Source organism: Oncorhynchus keta, chromosome 20 (assembly GCF_023373465.1).
Source record: "Oncorhynchus keta strain PuntledgeMale-10-30-2019 chromosome 20, Oket_V2, whole genome shotgun sequence".
Lineage (NCBI taxonomy): Eukaryota > Metazoa > Chordata > Actinopteri > Salmoniformes > Salmonidae > Oncorhynchus > Oncorhynchus keta.
In genome coordinates this window covers 1,294,280-1,319,219 of record NC_068440.1, presented here as the reverse complement: position 1 = coordinate 1,319,219, position 24,940 = coordinate 1,294,280, and the positions used below count along the sequence as shown (strand labels likewise).

At 42.7% G+C, this 24,940-nt stretch overlaps 2 protein-coding genes across 9 annotated transcripts in view; both read left to right on the top strand.

The window, feature by feature from the left end:
* LOC118399128 (heterogeneous nuclear ribonucleoprotein R-like) overlaps positions 1-8,875 on the top strand; it is a 29,296-nt gene extending 20,421 nt beyond the window's left edge. For all 8 annotated transcript variants that reach the window (XM_052471884.1, XM_052471881.1, XM_052471883.1 and 5 more), the window contains exons 5-11: positions 5,687-5,800; positions 6,020-6,196; positions 6,470-6,605; positions 6,716-6,921; positions 7,046-7,195; positions 7,288-7,409; positions 7,519-8,875. In XM_052471884.1, the coding sequence (XP_052327844.1) occupies positions 5,687-5,800; positions 6,020-6,196; positions 6,470-6,605; positions 6,716-6,921; positions 7,046-7,195; positions 7,288-7,409; positions 7,519-8,119 (1,506 nt within the window). In that variant the 3' untranslated portion in view covers positions 8,120-8,875. The remainder of the gene's footprint in view (positions 1-5,686; positions 5,801-6,019; positions 6,197-6,469; positions 6,606-6,715; positions 6,922-7,045; positions 7,196-7,287; positions 7,410-7,518) is intronic.
* Positions 8,876-13,412: 4,537 nt separating this feature from the next.
* Positions 13,413-19,578, top strand: LOC118399126 (dnaJ homolog subfamily C member 8-like). Its single transcript, XM_035794939.2, has 9 exons — positions 13,413-13,576; positions 14,739-14,840; positions 15,278-15,334; positions 16,103-16,169; positions 16,262-16,356; positions 16,585-16,653; positions 16,751-16,842; positions 18,544-18,619; positions 19,062-19,578. Exons 1-9 carry the CDS (start codon positions 13,490-13,492, stop codon positions 19,185-19,187), a joined length of 771 nt encoding a protein of 256 aa, XP_035650832.1. The 5' UTR covers positions 13,413-13,489; the 3' UTR covers positions 19,188-19,578.
* The last annotated feature ends 5,362 nt before the right edge of the window (positions 19,579-24,940 follow it).

Sequence of the window (24,940 nt, the reverse complement as noted above, 5' to 3'; positions counted from 1 at the left end):
TACAGTACTACAGTAAGAGAAAAATAATCCTAATAAAAGGATAAGAACCTTAGTGTAACAACAGTTTTAGTAAGTAATACTGAAGACGTGCACAATTATCAGTTTCTATTTAGGTTTATGTCGTCCATTCATTGTCAGACACAGCAGAACCCAAAGGCATAGTCACTGCTCTAACTCCTCCTTGCGCTGGTCTGGAGCAATGAAGTGGTGGCTCAGGGTACTGTACAAAACCACATATTATTCATTCCTGCTGCGTAAGTTCAAAACTTTTAAAGGAGGAACCACTGTAGCCTATTGCTATGTGTGCATTGCTGCGCTCATATTGTGAAGAAATAGCCTAGTAGTTTATCAATCCTTTTAGGCTAAATGTTCTGATCTGTTGCATCAGCCTCGTTGCTTTTAAAAGTGTTTTTGATATACACTGGTTGTATGAATTTGAAATCTGTCGTTCAACAACTGTCCCAGTCTATTTTGGAATATTTATTTCTCGCACAGAATGACAAGCTGACCAATAGAATAGGTCAACTTTTGTATTATCGGGTATAGTAGAGTAACATAGGCTAGTGCTTTTGCTGTTCGTTACTCACCTTGTTGGCTTAGAAAGTAGATGTGAACAGTTCTAACGTCTTCAATATGTGCCAGGACGACAACCTCTCCCTCAATGTGAGCAAGACAAAGAAGCTGATCGTGGACTACAGGAAAAGGAGGGCCGAGCACGCACCCACTCTTACAGGGCTGTAAGTGGAGCAGGTTGATATCTTCAAGTACCTTGGTGTCCACATCACCAACAAACTATCATGGTCCAAACCCGCCAAGACAGCCGTGAAGAGGGCATGACAACGCCTATTCCCCCTCGGGAGACTGAAAAGATTTGGCATGGGTCCTCAGATCCTCAAGGTTCTACAGCTGCACCATCGAGAGATTCCTGACTGGTTCCATTACCACCTGGTATGGCAACTGCTTGGCCTTCGACCGCAAGGCGCTATAGAGGGTAGTGCGTACGGCCCAGTATCACTGCCATCCAGGACGTCTATACCAGGCGGTGTCAGAGGAAGGCCCTAAAAATTGTCAGACTTCAGCCACCCTAGTCATAGGCTGTTCTCTCTGCTGCATAGGGTTGCACATTTTGGGAAATATTCAGAGGTGGAAACTTTCTGTGGGAAAATATGGGATTTAACTGGAATATATGGGAATTAATACCATTCTAAATGTAGATGTTTTTTGCATTGGATATATTTACCGTATCATATGGAGACAAAAATAAACCTTTTACCTAATCATAAGTAGACAAAATTGCAAATGATTAAATCCTTCCCCTAGAAGACAAAACAACATTTAGTTACAAATTGAACTTTAATTAAATGAGTTGACTCTTCACATGGGATGATTTCACTGAACAAAAGAGAATATGATCCCCAATGATCCATCGCATCTCAGAAAATTGTCAAATTATAGTCTAGAAACTAAATATTTTGTTACCTTCCTCTCAGGCTTCCATGTCTTCAATCTGGACGTCCTCTATGTCCAACTCTTGAACATCACACTGAGGCCTCATCTTCACGGTCACTTTCTAACATTGTTGAGGATGGCTTGTCAAAATTGGCCTGGATAACCACATTTTTTAACCTTTATTGGTCAGCCTGTTGCCTGCCTTGGTGTGTGTGTGTGTGCTTCCAAACAAGGACCAATTGCTCTCTGAGGCGGCTGATGTTGGTGGGATTTGGAGGATGATGGAGGCAACGGGGGAAAGAGCCTCAGATTTACAAAGTCCCTTCCACCAGGTGTCTGATGAGATATCAAATCTATTTTATAGCCCTTCGTACATCAGCTGATATCTCAAAGTGCTGTACAGAAACCAAGCTTAAAACAGCAGAGTCTGAACATCAGACAGGATGGCATTGTCTCCCTCAATCCGTGCAATGGCTACTGCTATAGGTTTCTGGAGTTTCAGGCAGTTTACCACTCTCCCAAAATACATCATCCAGGAGGATCGTCTTGATGGGGCTGTCCATATCGGCAGACTGTGATCTGGCCATTTCTTGGAAAGTCTACTTCCCCTCCAGGAGACTGTCAAACATGATGACAACACCACCCCAACAGGTGTTGCTGGGCAGCTTCAGGGTGGTGCTCTTATTCGTCTCACTTTGCTTGGTGAGGTAGATTGCTGCTGTATCTTGATAATAATTTCCTTGGCGCTCTTGTAGAGTGTATCCATTGTTTTCAGTTCCATGATGTCCTTGAGGAGCAGATTCAATACATGAGCAGCACAGCCAATGGGTGTGATGTGAGGGTAGGACTCCTCCACTTTAGACCAAGCAGCCTTCATGTTCGTAGCATTGTCTGTCACCAGTGCAAATACCTTCTGTGGTCCAAGGTCATTGACTGCCTTCAGCTCATCTGCAATGTAGAGACCGGTGTGTCTGTTGTGCCTTGTCTGTGCTCTTGTTGAGTGGTGAAGATGTAATCAAAACTTACCAGAAAGCATTTAGTCCTTGGCTCAGTATAGTAGTGTGGGTTCAATAGCATCTCATTAGTGTGCAAGATCTTGAGAATCAGCTGCACATGTGATGGAAGAATGCAGAGGGTTGCAATTCCATTGAGTTGGGGATAGTTTAACAAAAATATGCCGCAAGACCTAGAATTGCTTTGTGTATCCCACCAAAAAAAAGGTTCACTGTTTTTAAGCAAACTTTTAAAAAATGAATTTAAGCAAAATTCCCGGGCTTAACTTCCCATGGCAAATTTTGGGAAATTTACTGGAGCGTTTCCTACCCTTTGCAACCCTACTGCTTACCACACGGAAAGCGGTACCGTAGCGCCAAGTCTAGGTCCAAAAGGCTTCTTAACAGCTTCTACCCCTAAGACTGCTAATCGAATGACGTGAATCCAACATGGAATTTCACTTCTTGAGTTAATAGGCTATTTACTGTATTGCAAAAGTTAGTGTTTGGTTGTCAACTCAACCAAATATCAACATATCAAGAAGATTGACTGTCTGGCTTTAATTCATTTGTCATAAAAATGTACACGTCTCCTTCTAAACAAAATCTAAGTTAAAGAATGGAACTAAATAAAGTTAGACTTTAAAGTGCAATTTAAAATTTGATTTATTAATTTTCTTTAACTTAGATTTTTTGTTGCGATAGAGAGGTGACTACAATATATTAGTTATTAACTTAAATATTACATTTGAAATCAACCTAAGATTGGAACCCTAGGCCTATACACTACCATTCAAAAGTTTGGGGTCACATAGAAATGTTCTCGTCTTTGAAAGAGATGCAAAAAAAAGGGTCAATTTTTTAAATAACATCATGTAAATGTTGTAAATGACTATTGTATCTGGAAATGGCATATTTTTTATGGAATATCTACATAGGCGTACAGAGGCCCATTATCAGCAACCATCAATCCTGTTTTCCAATGGCACGTTGTTAGCTAATCCAAGTTTATAATTTTAAAAGGCTAATTGATCATTAGACAATCCTTTTGCAATTGTTAGCACAGCTGAAAACTGTTGTCCTGATTTAAAGAAGCAATAAAACTGTCCTTCTTTAGACTAGGTGAATATCTGGAGCATCAGCATTTGTGGGTTTTCTTACAGGCTCAAAATGGCCAGAAACAGAGAACTTTCTTCTGAAACTCGTCAGGCTATTCTTGTTTTGAGAAATGAAGGCTATTCCATGCGGGAAATTGGCAAGAAACTGAAGATCTCGTACAAAACTGTGTACTACTCCCTTCACAGAACAGCGAAAACTGTCTCTAACCAGAATAGAAAGAGGAGTGGGAGGCCCTGGTGCACAACTGAGTAAGAGGACTTGTACATTAGTGTCTAGTTTGAGAAACAGAGGCTTCACAAGTCCCTAACTGTTAGCTTCATTAAATAGTACCCGCAAAACACCAGTCTCAACGTCAATAATGAAGAGGCGACTCCGGGATGCTGGCCTTCTAGACAGAGTTGCAAAGAAAAAGCCTTATCTCAGACTGGCCGATAAAGATTAAGATGGGCAAAATAACACTGGGGGAAAAGTGTTATGGACAGGCAAATCTGTGTGAGGTGTTTGGATCACAAAGAAGAACATTTGTGAGATGCAGAAAAATGAAGTGCTTGACGCCATCTGCCTCCACCAAGCCTGACAATGTGAGGGTTTGGGGGTGCTTTGGTGGTGGAAAAGTGGGAGATTTGTACAGGGTACAAGGGATCATAGAAAAAGGAAACCACTCCATTTTGCCAAGCCATACCCTGGGGACGGTGCTTAATTGGAGCCAATTTCCTCCTACAACAGGACAATGACCCAAAGTGCAGGACCTATTTAGGGATAAAGCAGTCGGCTGGTATTCTGTCTATAACGGAGTGGCCAGCACAGTCACCGGATCTCAACCCTATTGAATGGTTTGGGAGCAACTTGACCGTATGGTATCTAAACAGTGCCAATCCAACTTGTGGGAGGTGCTTCAGGAAGCATGGGGTGATATCTCTTCAGATTACCTCAAATTGACAACTAGAATGCCAAAGGCCTGCAAGTCTAATTGCTGCAAATGGAGGATTCTTTGACGAAAGCAAAGTTTGAGGTACACAATTATTTCAATTAAAAATCATTATTTATAACCTTGTCAATGTCTTGACTATATTTCCTATTCATTTTGCAACTAATTTCATGTATGTTTTCATAGAAAACAAGGGCATTTCTAAGTGACCCCAAACTTTTGGACGTAGCGTCTTTTATTTTTTAGTTGAACTCTGGATTGAATTGAACTTTTGAGGACTTCGCAAATGCTATATACCCCTAAATAGTATAATTTGATGATATGACTTATAAAGTATGGTTCCATTTCATTTGCTCTGTTAAAGCTACCCTTTTGGAATGACTTTGATGGCAGTAATAAATATATGGAACATTTTGGGAGACCTGACCCATGTGAGTTAAAGATCTGTCATTCTCATGGAAATGGAGCAGTGGATCGTTTCTAAGCGCTATTTCGTTTTTGCGTGTCTTACTTTAGGTTTTGTACACCAGCTGATAGTACAATAGTTTTGGTTATTGAATATATATTTCATAGCGGTTTAGATGATTCTCTACATTTGCTGGTTTTGTCACAAGCTGAAATGAAGGGAACTGCATATTGCACCGTTTTGCAAGATCTGTCAATCAGTCTCACGGTAGCACATTGATAGTCAGTGACAAATATCAAAGCCAAATATGGATGGGCTTGGTTAACACCCTTCATGGGAGACGCAAAGGGATAGCTGTAGAGACCAACTTTCCCATATGAGGTGCTTCCCAGCATATTGTTTTGTTCTTTCTTATAGTGGATATACCGTTGAAGATCTGACATGTTTGAAAGATGCAGATTCAACACTTTATACAAGGCTTATCTATGTTGAAATTTGGTAACCATGGTGACAATCCTTTGGTTTTGACGTTTCGCCCTCAAACGTGGATTTTCCACATCACTGTTGACAAATTACTTTGAAACAATGTTGCTTTAACCAGTTTGTGCCCAGTGGGAAGTTTCCGTCATGGGATTTTTGGGGCTTTGGTGTGTGTGTGTGTGTGTGTGTGTGTGTGTGTGTGTGTGTGTGTGTGTGTGTGTGTGTGTGTGTGTGTGTGTGTGTGTGTGTGTGTGTGTGTGTGTGCCCAATCATGTGGTGTAGTGGTTATGCTGACGTCTACGTGTTCCCCAGGCTCTGCTGGAGCGGACAGGATACACCCTGGATGTAACTACGGGACAGAGGAAATACGGCGGGCCTCCACCAGAGGAAGTGTTCCAAGGAGCACAGCCTGGGATTGGAACTGAGGTAAAGCTGCCGGAGACGTAACAGTATTTGAAAGGGTCATCGTGGCAAAGCCTTTGACGGATGTAGAGACGAGAGGCATTTGAAAGACTGTGGCCCCAAGGATGTCAACAGAGACGTTTACAGCAACACTACAGCAGTCTTCCCCTGCTAAAGTATCAAAGGAGCTCATCTGATCACATTGTGGAACCCTCACTGATCTAGTCTCTTTTCTGAGTTCAGGTGTTTGTTGGAAAGATCCCCAGAGATCTGTATGAAGACGAGCTGGTGCCACTGTTTGAAAAGGCGGGCCCTATCTGGGACCTGAGGCTAATGATGGACCCTCTGTCGGGTCAGAACCGGGGCTACGCCTTCATCACCTTCTGCGGCAAGGATGCAGCAGCTGAGGCTGTGAAACTTGTAAGTCCCTGCACTCAGTCAAGTCTTCATCTTCACAGAACCAAGGGTCTGGTTTCCCGGGCACAGATGAAGCCTAGACCTGTACTAAAAATCACTTTCAATAGAGAATCTCCATTGAATGTGTTTGGTTTTTTTGTGGTCTAGGGCTAGGCTTAATCTGTGTCTGGGAAAACCAGCGCAAGATGTGATAAATTTCATTTTGGACCAGTCATAGGACCTTCTCCAGCTTCCATATCAACCCTGCAAAGCAATCTTTCCTCTTCTTGTTTTCAGTGTGATAACTATGAAATCCGGTCTGGGAAGTACCTTGGAGTGTGCATATCTGTAGCAAACAACCGCCTGTTTGTTGGATCAATCCCAAAGAACAAGACCAGAGAGAGCATATTGGAGGACTTTGGCAAAGTCACAGGTCAGTGAAAGTGTAGACACCCCAATTTAGGTTTACGTTGTTCTATGTTCTGTGGTTTATCATTAGTCAGATATCAGTCATGTGACGCAGGTCTCTCGTTCTTCCTCCAGAGGGGCTTCAGGAAGTGATTCTCTACCACCAGCCTGACGACAAGAAGAAGAATCGTGGCTTCTGTTTCCTCGAGTACGAGGACCACAAGTCTGCAGCCCAGGCCCGCCGCCGCCTCATGAGCGGCAAGGTGAAGGTGTGGGGGAACCCGGTCACTGTTGAGTGGGCCGATCCGGTCGCTGAGCCCGATCCGGATGTCATGGCTAAGGTGAGTGCTGGCTCGCTCGCTCTCACAATCCCACTCACTTTCATTTTTCTTATCTTACAATAAACTCTTTCTGCATAAACTGAGATCAATATGGAGTTGAATTGTAATGTTTGTGTGTCATCAGGTGAAAGTCCTGTTTGTCAGGAAGCTGGCCACCCCGGTCACAGAAGAGCTACTGGAGAAGACCTTCTCTGCGTTTGGAAAGTTGGAGCGGGTGAAGAAGCTCAAAGACTATGCCTTTGTCCACTTTGAGGACAGGGATGCAGCTGTGAAGGTGGGTTACTCTCGGTAAAAACATACTCCTGTTTTTGTGTTTATTTTTTTTCCTTGCTTCGTATGTGTTAACATTTTTGCTGCTTTTCTCAGGCAATGGCAGAAATGAATGGGAAGGAGCTTGGGGGAGAGGAGATTGAGATAGTCCTAGCCAAGCCCCCAGACAAGAAGAGGAAAGAGAGGCAGGCTCATCGCCAGACCACCAGAAACCCAGGGTGAGGCCACGGAGAGAGACTGTGCTTGACTGATTTCTGTTACCTAGTTGAGTAGATCTCCCATCATGGGATTGCATTGAAGCTGATGTGGTGTTCTTGTATTCTACAGGTATGATGACTATTACTACTACCCACCGCCACGCATGCCTCCACCAGGTAGGGGCAGGGGCCGTGGTGGCCGTGGGGGCTATGCCGCCTACCCCCCAGACTACTACAGCTACGAGGACTACTACGATGACTACTATGACTATCACGACTACCGTGGGGGTTATGAGGACCCCTACTACGGTTACGACGATGTGTACAGCATGAGGGGCCGTGGCAGCCGGCCAAGCAGGGGAGGTCCGCCCCCACCCAGGGCCCGCGGAGCACCACCCACACGAAGCCGAGGGGGCTATGCCCAGAGGGGGCCACCAATCGGCGGGCCCAGGGGTGGCAGAGGGGGCCGGGGGGGACCCTTCCAGCCACAGAGGGGCCGCGGTACCCGAGGAGCCAGGGGGAACCGCGGGGGCAATGTGGGAGGGAAGAGGAAGGCGGACGTCTTCAACCAGCCTGACTCCAAACGCCGGCAGACCAACCAGCAGAACTGGGGGTCTCAGCCCATCGCCCAGCAGCCCCTGCAGCAAGGGGCCGACTATTCCGGTAACTATGGTTACAGTAATGACACCCTGGAGTTTTCACAGGATTCTTATGGGCAGCAGTGGAAGTAGACGCGTCAAAATCATTATTTGGCTAAATAAAATTAAAAGACAGAAAAAAAACGTAAGGAGTTTGGCAACACTTTTTACTTTTCTTTTTTTTATCCCTCACGGGGAAAAGATATTTCACTAAGAGAAAAAATGGACAGACCCCCAGAATTGGCACAACATGATTGGCTGGAATAGTATTTTGGCCTGAAGATGTGAATGTAACCATTTTGCTGAATCATTTCTTACGGTTACATGTGCGTTTTAAGATATACGCCCCATCGCTTTTACCTTCCAACATTTTGTTTCTTTTAAAGCCAACAATGAGCATTTTAAATGTGGACATTCATTTTCAAAAGTCTGAGAGGCTGTTAAAAATCATGATATTGCCTTGCAGGAAAGTTTGTGTCCAAGCCCCTCCCTCCCCTACCTGTGTTCCCCTTATTTCTGTTTTCTAACAGTAGCATAGGGACTTGCTTGTAAATAGTTGCTTATGGCTAGAGCTTCATATACATTTTTTTGCCGTGATGGAGAAAATCCACAGAAGGAGAGAATGTAAACGTTTTGTAATGTTGAAAGTGTATGTCTAGCATTTCTAGAGGTAGATCAATTGTGTTTTTTAAAACTGATATTATTAAATAACTTCCTATGTTTTCTTTTAAACTTGCCCGTTAGAATTTGGTTTGGCTTACCTTAAAAGCCATAGCAGTTTGTTCTCGTGATGTTTGTATTTATAACTTTTACCTTTGTTCCATTTCAATAAAACTCAGTTGAGCATCATTCAGTTGTCAGGTAACTTCAAATTCAATGGTGTCATTCAGTCTATTTCAAATTTCACAGTTGAAACAAGATTTTGTCTGCTTTTTTGCTCCAAGAATAAATCAAGAGACAATGAAATTGTCATACCAAAATAATGGATGACAGAGAGCACAAATGTTTGAATGACTGGGAAAAAACACTTTCTTTTCCAGGATATCCCACCCTCTTATGATCTGATGAAAGTTAAAAGATATACAAATGAAATTAACATTATAGTTTACATTTGTATACCGATGCAGAGTTGTTTTTTTTTCTTTTTTTTACCTCGATCTTTTACATTGGACTCAACATCAAGACCAGAACAACTAATCATTTAAATGCACTCTCATTCCCTGAAGGCATTGGGTCAGTTGCAACTCACCTCTCAAACACCATGAGGCCCAATTTACACAGTAAAAAAAAAAACACAATTTATCAGAAGTAATGTTTGTGCTGCTGCTGTAGCAATGACCCTTCAAGCCCTGCTGTCTTTCCATAGCAACATGCTAATAGCAAATGCCTTTGGTCCCATGACTATTATTTGTCTTTTGTTTTGTCCTTTTATTCAAACTTACCCAGGTGGTGAAGCGAGAGCTGCATCGCTTGAGTGAGGAACGTACACACCCTGAACTGTGTTCCTTACAAAAGGCCCGGGTGAGCTAGTTTAGAGTACTGTTTCTCCTCGCCCACAACTGCGGCCTAAATCAAAGGGGGGCAATTTCCAGCTAAAGTCATGCCACGCTTGTTATTGTTGCTGATAATATACTACTGTGAATGATGTAGGTTCTACATTTTAAATGTTTTATTTTTGTGGGTCTCAATGACAACCCTTGCATCCTCAAACTAGGGTAATGAAGCTTCTATATAATTGCATTGTTTTTGGAACTCTAGACAACTTCAAATCTGGAGAAGGTAATTATCGTCCCTCTTACTTGGGAGTTAGCCTAGTCATCCTGATTGGCCAAGGCGTGGTAGGTCACAGTAGTGTTAAAGCCATTTGACCACATTACTCTGAAGCAGATTAGACCTATTAATTCACGGAATGAAATGGACAAAAGCAGACAGTCAGATTCTAGGCTTTTTATGAAGGTCATGGGTCTAAACCTCCAAACCAACTGAACACCTGTCACTTAGGCTCTGTCTAAAATGGCACCCAATTCACTACTTTTAAACAGCCAATAGGGCCCTGGTCAATAGCAGTGCACTACATAGGGAATAGAGTGCAATTTGGGACACAACCTTGGCTACACCCCATTGTGATAATTGCTTGAACTGTCCCCATGCCACATTCTTTTGAAAAATGATTTCCTTTCTTAATCTCAAATCAACTTTCTCGAGGAAAGCGAAGGGACTAGAATTCCTTTTTCTTTTTTTCCCCCTCTGGCTAAGCATATGTTTTATTGGGCAATTAGAAACTCTGACATTGACCTTCTGTATGATGGATACCTGTTCCTACTGTGGTAATTGATAACACTGATCCCAATGTATTTCAAGATTACAATTTAGTCGACGGCTGGGCAAGCGATAGAACAAGATGGTGCCTGGAAATTGGGCAGTGTATTTGTTTCACAGATGTGCCTTATCTCACAAGCAAATGTGATTAATGTTGGCAACAATTTAGCATTGTATTAATGTCTAATCAAAGGTATATTCAAATGATGCTATTTAATAAGAGTTGTGTGTTATATGTTGCTTCTGTCACCAGACTGTAGGGGAGCTGCCCTCAAGCTAGCCCTCACCCTGTCCTACCTGTGGACCAGTTAGGTTGGGCTTATACAAATGGAGTAGACTTATGGGTAAGGTGTCATTTGTTCCAATTCTATTCTGTTGTGTATTATTCATCTATAACATTTGAAATCGGAGCCCTTAATGTAATATAAATTATTTTTATAAGTAAATCCATTGAAGATGCTCTGAGATGTGATGTCAATCATTTACTGATATTTGCCTATAATATTCTAGTAGGATTCCATTGATAACCTAGCATTCAATATATATTTTTAAAGATTCTATTGAGGTGTTGCTGAACTCGTGCTTTGTTTTACGGGAATGTCTGATATTGGTTGAGATGGCTTTCTCTGTGGCCCTTTTACAGCTCTCCCCCTAAGGAGACTGTTATTTCCTCCAAACGTTCAGCCTGGGCCACAGTGGGCATAGACACCTCCCCTGAGGAACTCTTGGCATATTTGCGAGCCCAGGCTGATGAAAAGACTCCATGGCTACTCTACTACGTTGATCTTCCTGTCCCCATACCTCTTGTCTCTAATTTCATAGAATGGAAGGTGAAAATAATATTTAATTTCTTCAATATAAAATCTTTATTTTACATAAATATAATTTTTTGGGGACAGTTGCACTGATTATTCTGTTGATTTTGATGTGTCCACATACCTATGCAGGAGTGGTTAGAGGCAGACTAGACTCCCTGTCTAAGCAGCTACATCAAGGCCTGGACCTTAAAGAGAGCCTGGCTGCACGGGTGAGGGAGGCCATCCAGCGCCTAGAGACCCTGGAGTAGGCCAAGAGAGCCGCCCGGGGCTGGCACTGTCACCACCCACTGTCGCTGTGGCTCCTCCACCTGTCACCCTGAAGACAGCCTGTTGGACACAGGCTGCTGGACACAGGCTGCTGGACATCAGCCGGAGCCCTAGCAGACAAATTAAATATGAGAGGAAAGTTGGACCATGTTTTGCTTTGACCATTTAGGCAGACCTGTTTTATTTTTGTTGAAGTAAATTGACTCTTGTTATACTTTGGGATTTCAAGACTGGTGTTGATGTATGTGAAAGGTGGGATATGACTTTGCCCTTTTCGATTGAACATGTACTCCTTAATAACAGGGTCCTGTGTGGCTTAGTTGGTAGAGCATGGTGCTTGCGTTCGATTCCCATGGGGGACCAGTACAAAAAAATGTATGCACCCGCAACTCGTAAGTTGCTCTGTATAAGAGCATCTGCCCAATGACTAAAATGTGAATCACTTATCTAGCGTTACATTACAACAGGGGTTGAGGTTGTGTCATTTCTCTTAAATCTGCATTTACCAACTGGTTTCTCATGAGCAGACACCGACCTCATCAATTGAGGACACTATCGGATATGGCGTGATCCGAAGTTGGAATGTAAGTTTTGGGACCCATCTGTCCATGGCGCTTGCTGTGATGCCATGTTCTGGACACTTAATGAGTGGCCCAGTGTCACCTTTGCTCTGGTTGTGGCCTTACAATCATCAAGATGAATCAAAACCAGGTGACTGACCAATAGGTTTCATAATTTGTATGGGGCTTTATAAGATATTTCTCCATACTGTATCAGTAGTAGACGATACACATCAGCATAATTAATATTGAAGAAAAATTAATATAACCTGCAACAATGACTGAGATAGTAATTTTAATGTCAACCGCTGCCGCCTCTGCTGCAGTGCACTGTGGACATGCAGTAGCTGTTTCACCAAGGCTTCAGTAGGTGATCATGCAGCTGTTGACTGCCCTGTACAGGATTCACCAACCTCGACGATGTTGTCCATGGAGTGTTGCGTGGAGGAAGATTCACGCGCTCCGAAACTGACGAGAGCTCACTTTCCATGAACGGTAGATACTTAGATATATCAGATAGGAAACTGCTTTTTCTGTGCATCGGTAGTAAATGTGGTATATTTTTGAACACCCAAATAGTTTTTCAGCATCAAAATATATATATTCCTTGCCTTTAATTTCTTTTACAGTGAAGTTTTACATCAACTAGCTATGTTTTATGCAGTTTATTGAATGGTTTGGAACATGAAACCTGACCTGTACTATTAGCGATCACAAATCTTGATGTATTATATATTTTATTGACATGTAGGGCTGGTTTCCCGTGCACAGATTAACGTTAGTCCAGAACTAAAAAGCTTTCTCAATGGCGATTCCCTATTAAAACCTTTTATATTCCAGGACTAGGTTTAATATGTCTGGGAAACGGCCCGTAATGTTGATTGAAGGTCCCTATGTTTATATACAGTACCAGTTAATACAGTAACAGTTAAGTTTGGACACACCTACTCATTTAAGGGTTTTTCTTTATTTTTACTATTTTCTACATTGTAGAATAATAGTGAAGACATCACAGCTATGAAGTAACACATGGAATCATGTAGGAACCCAAAAAGTGTTAAACAAATCTAAATATATTTTTATATTTGAGATTCTTCAAAGTAGCCACCTTGATGACAGTTTTGCACACTCTTGGCATTCTTTTAAGCAGCTTCACCTGGAATGCTTTTCTACCAGTCTTGAAGGGGTTCCCAAATATGCAGAGCGCTTGTTGGCCGCTATTCCTTCATTCTGCGGTCCAATTTATCCCAAACCATCTCAGTTGGGTTGACGTTGGGTGATTGTGGACGCCAGGTCATCTGTTGCAGCACTCTCATCACTCCTTGGTCAAATAGACCTTCAACAGCCTGGAGGTGTGGTGGGTCATTGACGTAGAATAATAGTGAAGAGAATGTAGAAAATAGTTAAAAATAAAGAAAAACCCTTGAATGAGTAGGTATGTGCATATGCGCGCAAAAAAACTGCATTGAGTCACGTGGTAGTGGATATTGTGACGTCAGATGAATGACGCCGAGATGGCGGCTGCTGGAGGAGAGCCCTCTGCCCAGAGTGGTCCGGATGATTTGTTCAATCATTTCTACACAGAGGTATGATACATTTAGGAAATATATGCTATTTAAGGTGTTGAACAATTCCGACCATTAATGCTCTGGATTTGTAAGAGGCCTTTTAAGCACCTGCTGGCTAAAAAGCTCGAGAGGCTAACGTTAGCTAGCTCAGTAGCTGACGCGAGCTAGCTTTCGTTTGCTCGTATAACACGGTGTGTGTGTATATGTGCTAGCTAGCAATTGCTAACACTAGCAGCTGTGGTGTTGATTCGCCAGAACAATTCTCAGTGATCCTAATACGCATAAAGTTTGGTAAACCGCTATTTTGTTTTGTAAGTGTAGAGAAATTGTGTTTGCTTTTTTTTAAAGTGGTGAATGGTTGTATTTGATCTGTAGTCTTTCAAGTATTAGTTTCGGTATTTCACTTATGGATACGCCCCCAACGTATTCGTCAGAAGGCTATATTATAATATTTGCTCTAGTTCGCCAGAAGATCCGACCCGCTTGTTTACAGTTGTACTTGGGTCTTACAGGATTCCTGTGTAGAAGGCACTGCAGAGCCAGGGCAAAATATGGCTTGGAAAACGTAGAACATGCAGCATTACATTAGAAATTAATGTTCTTCTGGTGTACCAAAACGCAATGACGCTGTCAGTGTGATTGAGGTGTTAATCTCGGTACGTGGTGTTTTATGCTGGGTTTAGACAAGGTATGCAAAAGCTGTCATATCAGTCTGCATAGTGGGACAAGAAAGCAAGAAAGACTGAGGGCAAAGCAAGCCAGTGTTGCAAATCTACATCTGGAAGAAAAACAACATTATGGAGGACAGCAAAATATTTTAACTCTGGCGGCAAGTCCCATCTACCATAGTGGCAGATGGCATTTACCGTTGTGCTCGCATTGAAAACAATGACATGCAGTTTGCCGTCTACCTCATACCATGTAAACGCAGCATTAATCTACACAGGAAGCCTGTCAGACCCTAGTGCAGCTGTAAGAAAGCAGGTCGGGTCTGCTGGCTAGTGCTCTGGAATGAATGTAAACATGCTCAGTTCCATCTATCCAACCTTCCCCAAACGGACTCATGAGGCCTGCGGTATAATGCTACGCCAGCTGGCCAGTGAGAGGGATCAAGATTATGTAAATGATCATGAGTGAACTTCTGTGACCTTAACTAATATGACATTACTTTGTCCAACAGGTAAAGCAGATAGAGAAAAGAGACTCTGTGCTAACCTCGAAGCAGCAAATAGACAGGCTGCTCAGACCTGGGTCGTCCTACTTCAATTTAAACCCCTTTGAGGTAAGTGGCTGTAGTTGATCTATTATTATTGTGACAAGATTGATATGTAGAACTGCATTGAAGGGTCCTTAGTACAACACCAGCCACCTCATCAAGAGGTTCAGGCCTCTTGGCATAATGGCTTAGGTGTTGTGCTGACTGACGCATCGTTGCAGTATTCAACCCGTTTGATATACTTGCTGAATGTGCTGGAATGGTGTCAAAGTTAAATGGCGTTAACGTTGTGTGACCATTGTCTGGGCAAGATGGCAAAGTGCAAGAATGTGTTTCTCAAAGGGAAAGGCGTGGTGTAACATTCTTTGTCCAACACCAGTGACTTTGTCAAGAGGTTTGGATCGCTTGATGTAAATTGGTATTTTACTGACAGCCTCATCTGTGTTGCTTAGGCTATGCAGTGTCAACTTTGCTTCTAGTAAAATGCCTAATTTCAATTGCAGGTGTTACAAATCGATCCAGAGGCAACAGATGAGGAGTTGAAGAAGAGATTCCGAGCGGTAGGTATGCTACATCTCTGACAGAAAGTACCGGAGTATCCCATCTTGGACCAACCGATTCCTTGACAGCTTCCAGGCCATACCACTGTTGTACAGCCAACCCTAGGTGTCCACCTGCACCCTATTAAGAGACTATTTGCATGGACTCTTTACACCCATTCCAAACATGCACTCTGACACTCACTACCATCACTGCTGCTTTTATTTATTTGTACTGGTCGATTTACATACTGTCTATTTTATAGTTTAGATTTCCCATCATATCTTAACTGTAAACCTTAGTGGTGAAACAACCACTTCCGTTTGCGATAGATATTGCAACAACAAAGAAGTTAATGCAAAAACATTGCTTTTCCCCCTCGTTTACCTTTGTTTAACTAGGCAAGTCAGTTAAGAACAAATTCTTAATTTCAATGACTGCCTAGGAACAGTGGGTTAACTGCCTGTTCAGGGGCAGAACAACAGATCTGTACCGTGTCAGCTCGGGATGTCCGCAATGATGTCCGAAGACTGACCGATATGGGAGTTTTGGGTCCGATATCGTTTTTAGGGAGGCAAAGGTCACAGATTATCGATATAGCTGCCGATTATAGTTTTTTTTTAGAGGTGGAATGGCAGTGGATAAGAATCTAAAACACACAAATTAATTGTAATGATATTGGTCACATACGTGTTTAGCAGATGTTATTGCGGGTGTCGCGAAATGCTTGTTTCTAGCTTCCGACAGTGCAGTAATATCTAACAAGTAATATGTACTCTCCATTTCAGTTGTCCATCTTGGTCCATCCAGACAAGAACCAGGATGATCCAGACAGAGCACAACTAGCCTTTGAAGGTAGAAATATGATTGCAGGCACAATATGTCTACATCAGTTAGCCGAATACATTCAAAGAGTTCTCATCAACCCCCAATACCACTATTTCTAGCTGTGGACAAGGCATACAAAAACCTGCTGGAACCAGAACAGAAGAAGAGGGCAGTTGATGTAATCCAAGCAGGAAGGGAATATGTTGAGCATAATGTAGGTAACTGACCGCTGGTCCCTCTGTTCATACGTCTTATAGGGGGCTTCCCAAATGGCACCCTATTCCCTTTATAGTGCACTACTTTTGACCACTGCCAGCACTATAAAGGGAATAGGGTATATATTTACTGTACAACTGTATGAATAGTAGTGATGCTACTATTACAGTTGAAGTTCATGTATTGCAGTAAAAATGTTGTGCTGTGGCATATTTTATTGCAACAGATGAAAGAGAAGAAGAAACAGCTGAAGAAGGATGGAAAGCCTCAATTCGTGGAGGATGACCCAGAAATGGTATTGACAAGTGGTTAAACTTAACTTGTAACAGATGTAAGGCTGTTTTGATATTGGGCTTATTGTTATTTTACTAAGGAAACCACTCTTCTCTCAGTTCAGACAGGCGGTGTACAAGCAGACTATGAAGTTGTTTGCAGAGCTTGAAATCAAGAGGAAGGAGAGGGAAGCCAAGGACATGCATGAACGGTAACAGTGCCCTGAATATTGTACATGAAGCGTTTGGGGGTACAGTGTGGGGGGGGTATTTAGTCAGCCACCAATTGTGCAAGTTCTCACACTTAAGAAGTAATTTTCATCATAGGAACACTTCAACTTTGTTAGACAAAATGAGAAAAAAAATTCAGAAAATCACATTGTAGGATTTTTAAGGAATTTATTTGCAATTTATGGTGGAAAATAAGTATTTGGTCACCTACAAACAAGCAATATTTCTGGCTCTGACAGACCTGTAACTTCTTCTTTAAGAGGCTCCTCTGTCCTCCACTCGTTACCTGTATTTAATGGCACTTGTTTGAACTTATCAGTATAAAAGACACCTGTCCACAACCTCAGTCACACTCCAAACTCCACTATGGCCAAGACCAAAGAGCTGTCAAAGGACACCAGAAACAAAATTGTAGACCTGAATCTGCAATAGGTAAGCAGCTTGGTTTGAAGAAATCAACTGTGGGAGCAATTATTAGGAAATGGAAGACATACAAGACCAATGATAATCTCCCTCGATCTGGGGCTCCACTCAAGATCTCACCCTGTGGGGTCAAAATGATCACAAGAACGGTGAGCAAAAATCCCAGAATCACACGGGGGGATCTAGTGAATGACCTGCAGAGAGCTGGGACCAAAGTAACAAAGCCTACCATCAGTAACACACTACGCCACCAGGGACTCAAATCCTGCAGTGCCAGACGTGTCCACCTGCTTAAGCCAGTACAAGTCCAGGCCCGTCTGAAGTTTGCTAGAGAGCATTTGGATGATCCAGAAGAAGATTGGGAGAATGTCATATGGTCAGATGAAACCAAAATAGAACATTTTGGTAAAAACTCAACTCGTCGTGTTTGGAGGACAAAGAATACTGAGTTGCATCCAAAGAACACCATACCTACTGTGAAGCATGGGGGTGGAAACATCATGCTTTGGGGCTGTTTTTCTGAAAAGGAACCAGGACGACTGATCCGTGTAAAGAAAAGAATGAATGGGGCCATGTATCGTGAGATTTTGAGTGAAAACCTCCTTCCATCAGCAAGGGCATTGAAGATGAAACGTGGCTGGGTCTTTCAGCATGATAATGATTCCAAACACACCGCCCTGGCAACGAAGGAGTGGCTTCGTAAGAAGCATTTCAAGGTCCTGGAGTTGCCTAGCCAGTCTCCAGATCTCAACCCCATAGAAAGCAGCCCCAAAACATCACTGCTCTAGAGGAGATCTGCATGGAGGAATGGCCCAAAATACCAGCAACCTTGTTAAGACTTACAGAAAATGTTTGACCTCTGTCATTGCCAACAAAGGGTATATACAAGTATTTGAGAAACTTTTGTTATTGACCAAATACTTATTTTCCACCATAATTTGCAAATAAATTCATTAAAAATCCTACAATGTGATTTTCTGGATTTGTTTTTTTTCTTTCTCATTTTGTCTGTTGAAGTGTACCTATGATAAATTACAGGCATCTCATCTTTAAGTGGGAGAACTTGCACAATTGGTGGCTGACTAAATACTTTTTTTGCCCCACTGTATATCGTTGGTGAAACACATCAGCACAGAACGCTCAGTGTGATTGCTTAATACTTGAATTATAGGAATACATGGCCCTCATGTCTTTGGTCTTATTTTGGTGGCCATAAGGAGGGAATACCATTCAATGTTTCGCGTCATTTTTCTCCTCAGGAAAAGGGCAAGAGAGGAAGAGATTGAGACGGCTGAGAAAGCTAAGCGAGAGAGGGAATGGCAGAAGAACTTTGAGGTATGTTGAAAAAAGGTTGAAATTACATTTGAGTGAAAATGACATTAAGCAGTAAACGATCATCTCCCAAAAGAAGCTGGGATGAGGAGGGACGGAGTACCTGTGGCACATCAGACCCTGGTTTAATCACGGGCTGTATCATAACCGGCCGTGATCGGGAGTCCCATAGGGCGGCGCACAATTGACCCAGCGTCGTCCGGGTTAGGGGAGGTTTTGGCCGGGGTAGGCCATCATTGTAAAATAAGAATTTGTTCTTAACTGACTTGCCTAGTTAAAAAGGTTAAGAAAAGTAGCTGTAGGCTCTTCAGTAGTTTAACTGAGATTCAGGGATATGGCGTTACCACCACCACCAGCAGAGTAAAGTCAGTTGTTGTAGAAGTCGGCCCGATATTGCTGTTTTCTTCATGCATCGCTGACTATACCTTACATTTTTTGTCACAAGGAAACAAGGGATGGCCGAGTGGATAGTTGGAGGAGTTTCCAGGCAGGCAAAGGCAAAGCTAAAAAAGAGAAGAAACCCCGATCATTCTTGAAGCCTCCTAAAGTCAAGATGGAGCAGAGAGAGTGACGTCTGAGTTGTGATGGTTAAGGATACTACCCAAAGTGTGCACTTGCACACTCCACATCATGTTTAAAAGCATTGGCCGAAGAGAGTTTCCACCATTGCAAAAATCCATGCGAGGAAGTCTGGAAGTGCACACTTGGGAAGAAGGGTGGAGAATCGAGACTCGACCCATTATTCTTACTTACTCTTGACAGTGCATCCACTGTCCTGAGAAATGTACTTTTGTGCTTGTTTTTTAATGTATATAATTGTGACGTGCAACCTCCATGAGAGCATCACACTGACTGGCCTCAATTAAAGTAGGAAAGATGACAGGAAATCTTCCATTTCTGTAACCACCTTAGTTTGCCTGTATTTTTTTATATACCTTTAAATAAAAGCTTGTTTGTAACAATGCAGTCTAGGTTCAGGTTAGAACAATGACATCCTCAGGTAATGACTGCCTGGTATGTGTTCGGAAATAGTTACAGGATCCTATAACATATGAAGGAATTCTTCTCTTACTGTGAAACAAGGGGTCCAGCCGCTCTTGGAGGACAATGGAAGTAGATTTCAGAAATACTTATTTCTGCGAGTGCACGAATATTCTCCCTTCAGTTTACTCCACTATTCATGCACTTTGGTTGGCGAACGAGGTAGCGACAACGTCCCGCAAGTATCCCTCTTGCTTTGCCTTCATCAGAATGTCGATTCCACTACACAGAGAAGGCATCCTATTCCATATGTAGTGCACTACTTTTGAGCAGAACCATATGGATCCTGGGCAATAGACATTAACTAAATGGGGTGTCATTTGGGACAGAGCCAGAAAGTCCACTATTCCTATATTGATGCCCCCTCTCTTCAATACATTGGAATTAGTTACCTCAATTTACCATTGCTCGTGACCCTCTAGCCATCATCTTTGTCATAAGAACAGTATTCTTCCGTAGCATTGTGCATCCATTCTGTTTTCATATCAAGTGTTTAATTGCAGCAGTGTTGCACTCAATCTACAGTAACACAGAAAGCCAGGGCCTAGTCTGTCAGTTTAACTCTAATTGTTACACTGTCCAATATATTCTTAAATAGGTCATCTGAGTGATCAAGTTATACATTTACAAAGAGATTTGCCAGTTTATGCTCATGCAATATTAAAGACAATCAATTCCATTTGGCAGACAGACAAATTGACACAAAGTACATTTTCTTAAAGTGCGTAAGTTGTAAATCAGTTCAATGACAAACCTATCGAGGATGTTCTGGTCTAAAGCAGAACATTAACAATGGTCGGGCTCCCGAGTGGCACAGCAGCTGTGCAAGAGGCGTCAATCCAGGCTGTATCACATCCGGCCATAATTGGGAGTCCCATAGGGCGGCGCAAATTGGTCCGGGGTAGGCCACCATTGTAAATAAGAATTTGTCTTAACTGACTTGCCTAGTTAAAAAGGTTAAATAAGAGCGCATGACAATACAGACAGAACAGACTACCAGCACTAAATGACAAAGTGATCTCCACCGCTACAGGGGCAAAGAAAAGATCAAGCAATTGAAATGCATCTTCACATTCACTTACCCACTGGCGTAAAAGTTTCTCTGAACCCCCGCAAGGTCGTAGTTCTTTTGAGGGTTACTGTCAAAATGATTAAAATAAAAAGTAGACTTCTAACAGGCGCGTGGGGGCTGCAGGGGTATGCCAATGCACTTACCCCTTCAGCTTTAAACAAACTTAAAAGGTAGACTCAGCAAAATGACATTGCCACCAGCAGCAGATATTGAGATGAGGGAGACGCAAGATGAGCTCGCACATGCGCACAGCTTTGCTTCATGCCATTAGTGTGGTAGGTACTGGACCAAAACATCAGAGTTGAGCTTCGCGCTTAGTTGTTGCGGGAATTGACCCACTATGCTGTTTACTGTCTGCATGTGTCATACCGCTGAGTCTACCTTTACAACTTTGGCTTCATTATCATTTCTCATCACAAGTGTTGTTTTTCCTAGAGTTCAGTGTCTTCAACTTCACACAAGGGTAACCTCATTCCCAGTCATTTTTTGTTACCACATAAATATAGGTCAATTTAGCTTCGGCCAGGCTTTCACGCACGTGAACGAAGCCTGGAAGTAGAGGCCAGGTGATACAAGTTGTCTCACATGACTTTACACTAGTCCCCGCTAGAGGTCATAGAGCTCTGGGCGCCTCCTGTCCCATTCAGACTGAGCCCCTTGAAGGCACCAACAACTAATCATTCTTCGCAGCTTTCTGGTTGCTCTTGGCATTGGTCTTACTCTACATGGGGATAAAAATTTTAAAAAAGGTTAAATGATCCGTCTCTTGTAAGTTTTAATACTAAAATTCTGGCCAATGGTAGCCATGTAAGCCCTCTAAAGAAGAGACATTCTAATTGAACTGACACTCATGTCTCTAGTGATTCCCAAGTTTCATTCATAAACTCCTTTAGTCCATCAAAATGAAATGGGTATATTGTGAGATCAGATGTCCACTGAACGAGTGAATTACATCTGTCATTATGACCAGTCACACGTCACATTCACACACACAGAATTACCTTAGGAAGGAAGTGCTGGCTCCTGACGGACCTCTCTACAATCTTTCTGTTTCCTACAGTAACACAATACAGAAACATTAGAGATGCTTCAGTGGCATTGTGAGAGTCTCCCAAGCAGATACACAGTGCATTCGGAAAGTATGCAGACCCCTTGACTTTTCCCACGTTGTTATGTTAGTCTTATTCTAAAATGTATTACGTTTCCCCTGATCAATATACATACAATACCCCAAACTGACAAAGCAAAAACAGGTTTTTAGAATACTTATGTAAATGTGATATTTAAGTTCACACACCATTTACTCAGCACTTTGTTGAAGCACCTTTGGGCAGCTATTACAGCATCGAGTCTTCTTGGGTATGACGCTACAAGCTTGGCACACCTGTATTTGGGGAGTTTCTCCCATTCCTCTGCAGATCCTCTCAAGCTCTGCCAGGTTGGATGGGGAGCATCGCTGCACAGCTATTTTCAGCTCTCTCCAGAGATGTTCGATCGGGTTCAAGTCCGGGCTCTGGCTGGGCCATACAAGGACATTCAAAGACTTGTCCCGAAGACACTCCTGCATTGTCTTGGCTGTGTGCTTAGGGTTGTTGTCCTGTTGGAAGTTGAACCTTCGCCCAAGTCTGAGGTCCTAAGAGCTTTGGAACAGGTTTTCAACAAGGACCTCTCTGTACATTGCTCCGTTCATGTTTCCCTCGATCTGACTAGTCTCCCAGTCCCTGAAAAACATCCCCACAACATGATGCTGCCACCACCATGCTTCACCGTAGCAATGGTGCCAGGTTTCCTCCAGACGTGACACTTGGCATTTAGCCAAAGAGTTCAATCTTGGTTTCATCAGACCAGAGAACCTTGTTTCTCATGGTCTGAGTCCTTTAGATGCCTTTTGGCAAGCTGCTAGCGGGCTGTTATGTGCCTTGTACTGAGGAGTGGCTTCCGTCTGGCCACTCTACCATAAAGGCCTGATTGGTGGAGTGCTGCAGAGATAGTTGTCCATCTGGAAGTTTCTCCCATCTCCACAGAGGAGCTCTTGTCAGAGTGACCATCAGGTTCCTGGTCACCTACCTGACCAAGACCCTTCTCCCGATTGCTCAGTTTGGACGGGCGGCCAGCTCTAGAAAGAGTCTTGGTGGTTCCAAATTTCTTCAATTTAACAATGACGGAGGCTACTGTGTTCTTGGGGACCTTCAATGCTGCAGATATGTTTTGCTACCCTTCCCCAGATGTGTGCCTCGTCACAATCCTGCCTTGGAGCTCTACAGACAATTCCTTAGACCTCGGATTGGTTTTTGCTCTGACATGCAGTGTCAAATGTGGGACCTTATACAGACAGATGTGTGCTTTTCCAAATCATGTTCAATCAATTGAATTTGTAGAAATATCAAGGATGATCAATGGAAACAGGATGCACCCGACCTCAATTTCAAGTCTCATAGCAAAAGGTATGTTTTTTTTTATACATTTGCAGTAATACATTATGGGCTATTGTGTGTAATTGATGAGGGAAAAAATGTATTCAATACATTTTAGAATAAGGCTGTGACGTAACAAAATGCGGATAAACGTAAAGGGGTCTGAATACTTTCCAAATGCACTGTACTTAGAGCTTATTTAGATAAGTATCTAGTATCTAAGGGACAGTTTCCCAGACACAAGATTTAGCTTCGGCCTGGACTAAAAAGCCTGTTCAATTAAGAATCTCCATTGAAAGTGCTTTCTAGTCCAGGATTAGTCATAATTTCTGTCTGGGAAACTGGCCTTTAATTATTTGATATCTACTAAAAACAATGGCCAACCACCTCAACCTCTCTCTTTGAATGTCAGCCTGGTATGCTCTGAGCCAAGAGTCTGGTACAGCTCTCTGCAAGAGACAGTCTTCCTTCTGACTGCTGTGCCTCCGGACTACAACTACGCTCTTCCGTTGAGCCCATGCTCACCACTATGCTCTTCCATCGGTCCCCCATGCACTTATTCGTGTGTATTTTGTTGTCTGGTTTTGTCCCTGTCCCTGACACAATTGCTGAACTGCTTGATGGGATCACCCAGGGACTTAAAATCCTTCTCTAGTTGTGTGTCTGCGCTGCAGTAGAGTTTTAGTATCTCTCACTCAGAGCTGGAGGAACTCAACTAATGGCCTGTTTTTTCAAACCTGTCAAAGCCAAACAAATAATTCGGTCGGGAAGATGTTTTCTGCACAAGGCTAGTACAAAGGAGGGAAACTACACAACTTAATACATGCACGGTCTCTGATTGCAAGTTGATCTGAACAGTCTTAGAAAAGTGGCATTGTCATGACAGAATGTAAACTACATTATTTACAATACAGCCAACCATACTAATAATAAAGACATAACAAAAATCAATGCAAGGCTATTTCAAGTGTGACCCGCATTGTCATTTTTTGGCACATACCTGTAAATAGTCGATTTGTTGTAACCAAAGAAGTCAGGTAATCCACATTCCTCAGTGGCAAAACAGTATTGCTTTGAGGTACTCCGGTTGATGGACTCCTGCGCATTTGTCCGGTAAAGTGCCTTGTCTCCTCTTATTGGGATTTCAGACAACCCTCCCTGCTTCTCAGGCAAATTAGCTGAAGACATAAGCACTAATCTCATTACAGGGATGCAAACAAACTAGTGTAGTTTTCAATTACATGGAATGACCCATTCCCATTATTTGAATTTGGTTAGTTTAATGAACTGTCAGTGTAGGTATAGTTATAGGCCTGTGTTGCCAGGTGATATTTCTGTTAGTTCTGACCATAAGTAAAGAGAGGGGGCAGAGAGCCACAGTCTGGGGGGGAAGACCGCATTGAGGCATGAATCACGTTTGTTTTCAATGTCAGAAAGGGGATATCCGCCTTTTCTTTAGAATAGCTGCCATTTGAAGTTGACAGTGACTCATTGGTGCAACCTTGAGCCATCAGCCATCCACTACTTTGTACCCAAATAGCACAAAAGTCACTCAATCCCCACCACCCTTGATCATGTCTATACATTTTGACCGATGGAAATAAACTGTTTGTACAAAATCCAATTCAACGCATTTTCTGGGTTATTTTTGGTTTCTATAGCTCGACGTTTATTAAAGGTTAATTCTTCAGTACACCCAGTGAACTTAACCTTAGTTTACTGGCACACACCTACAGATTCTGTATAGGCTGTGCTCTAGTTTATGGTAGCATATGAGGGAGCGAGGGAAAGCAGGCC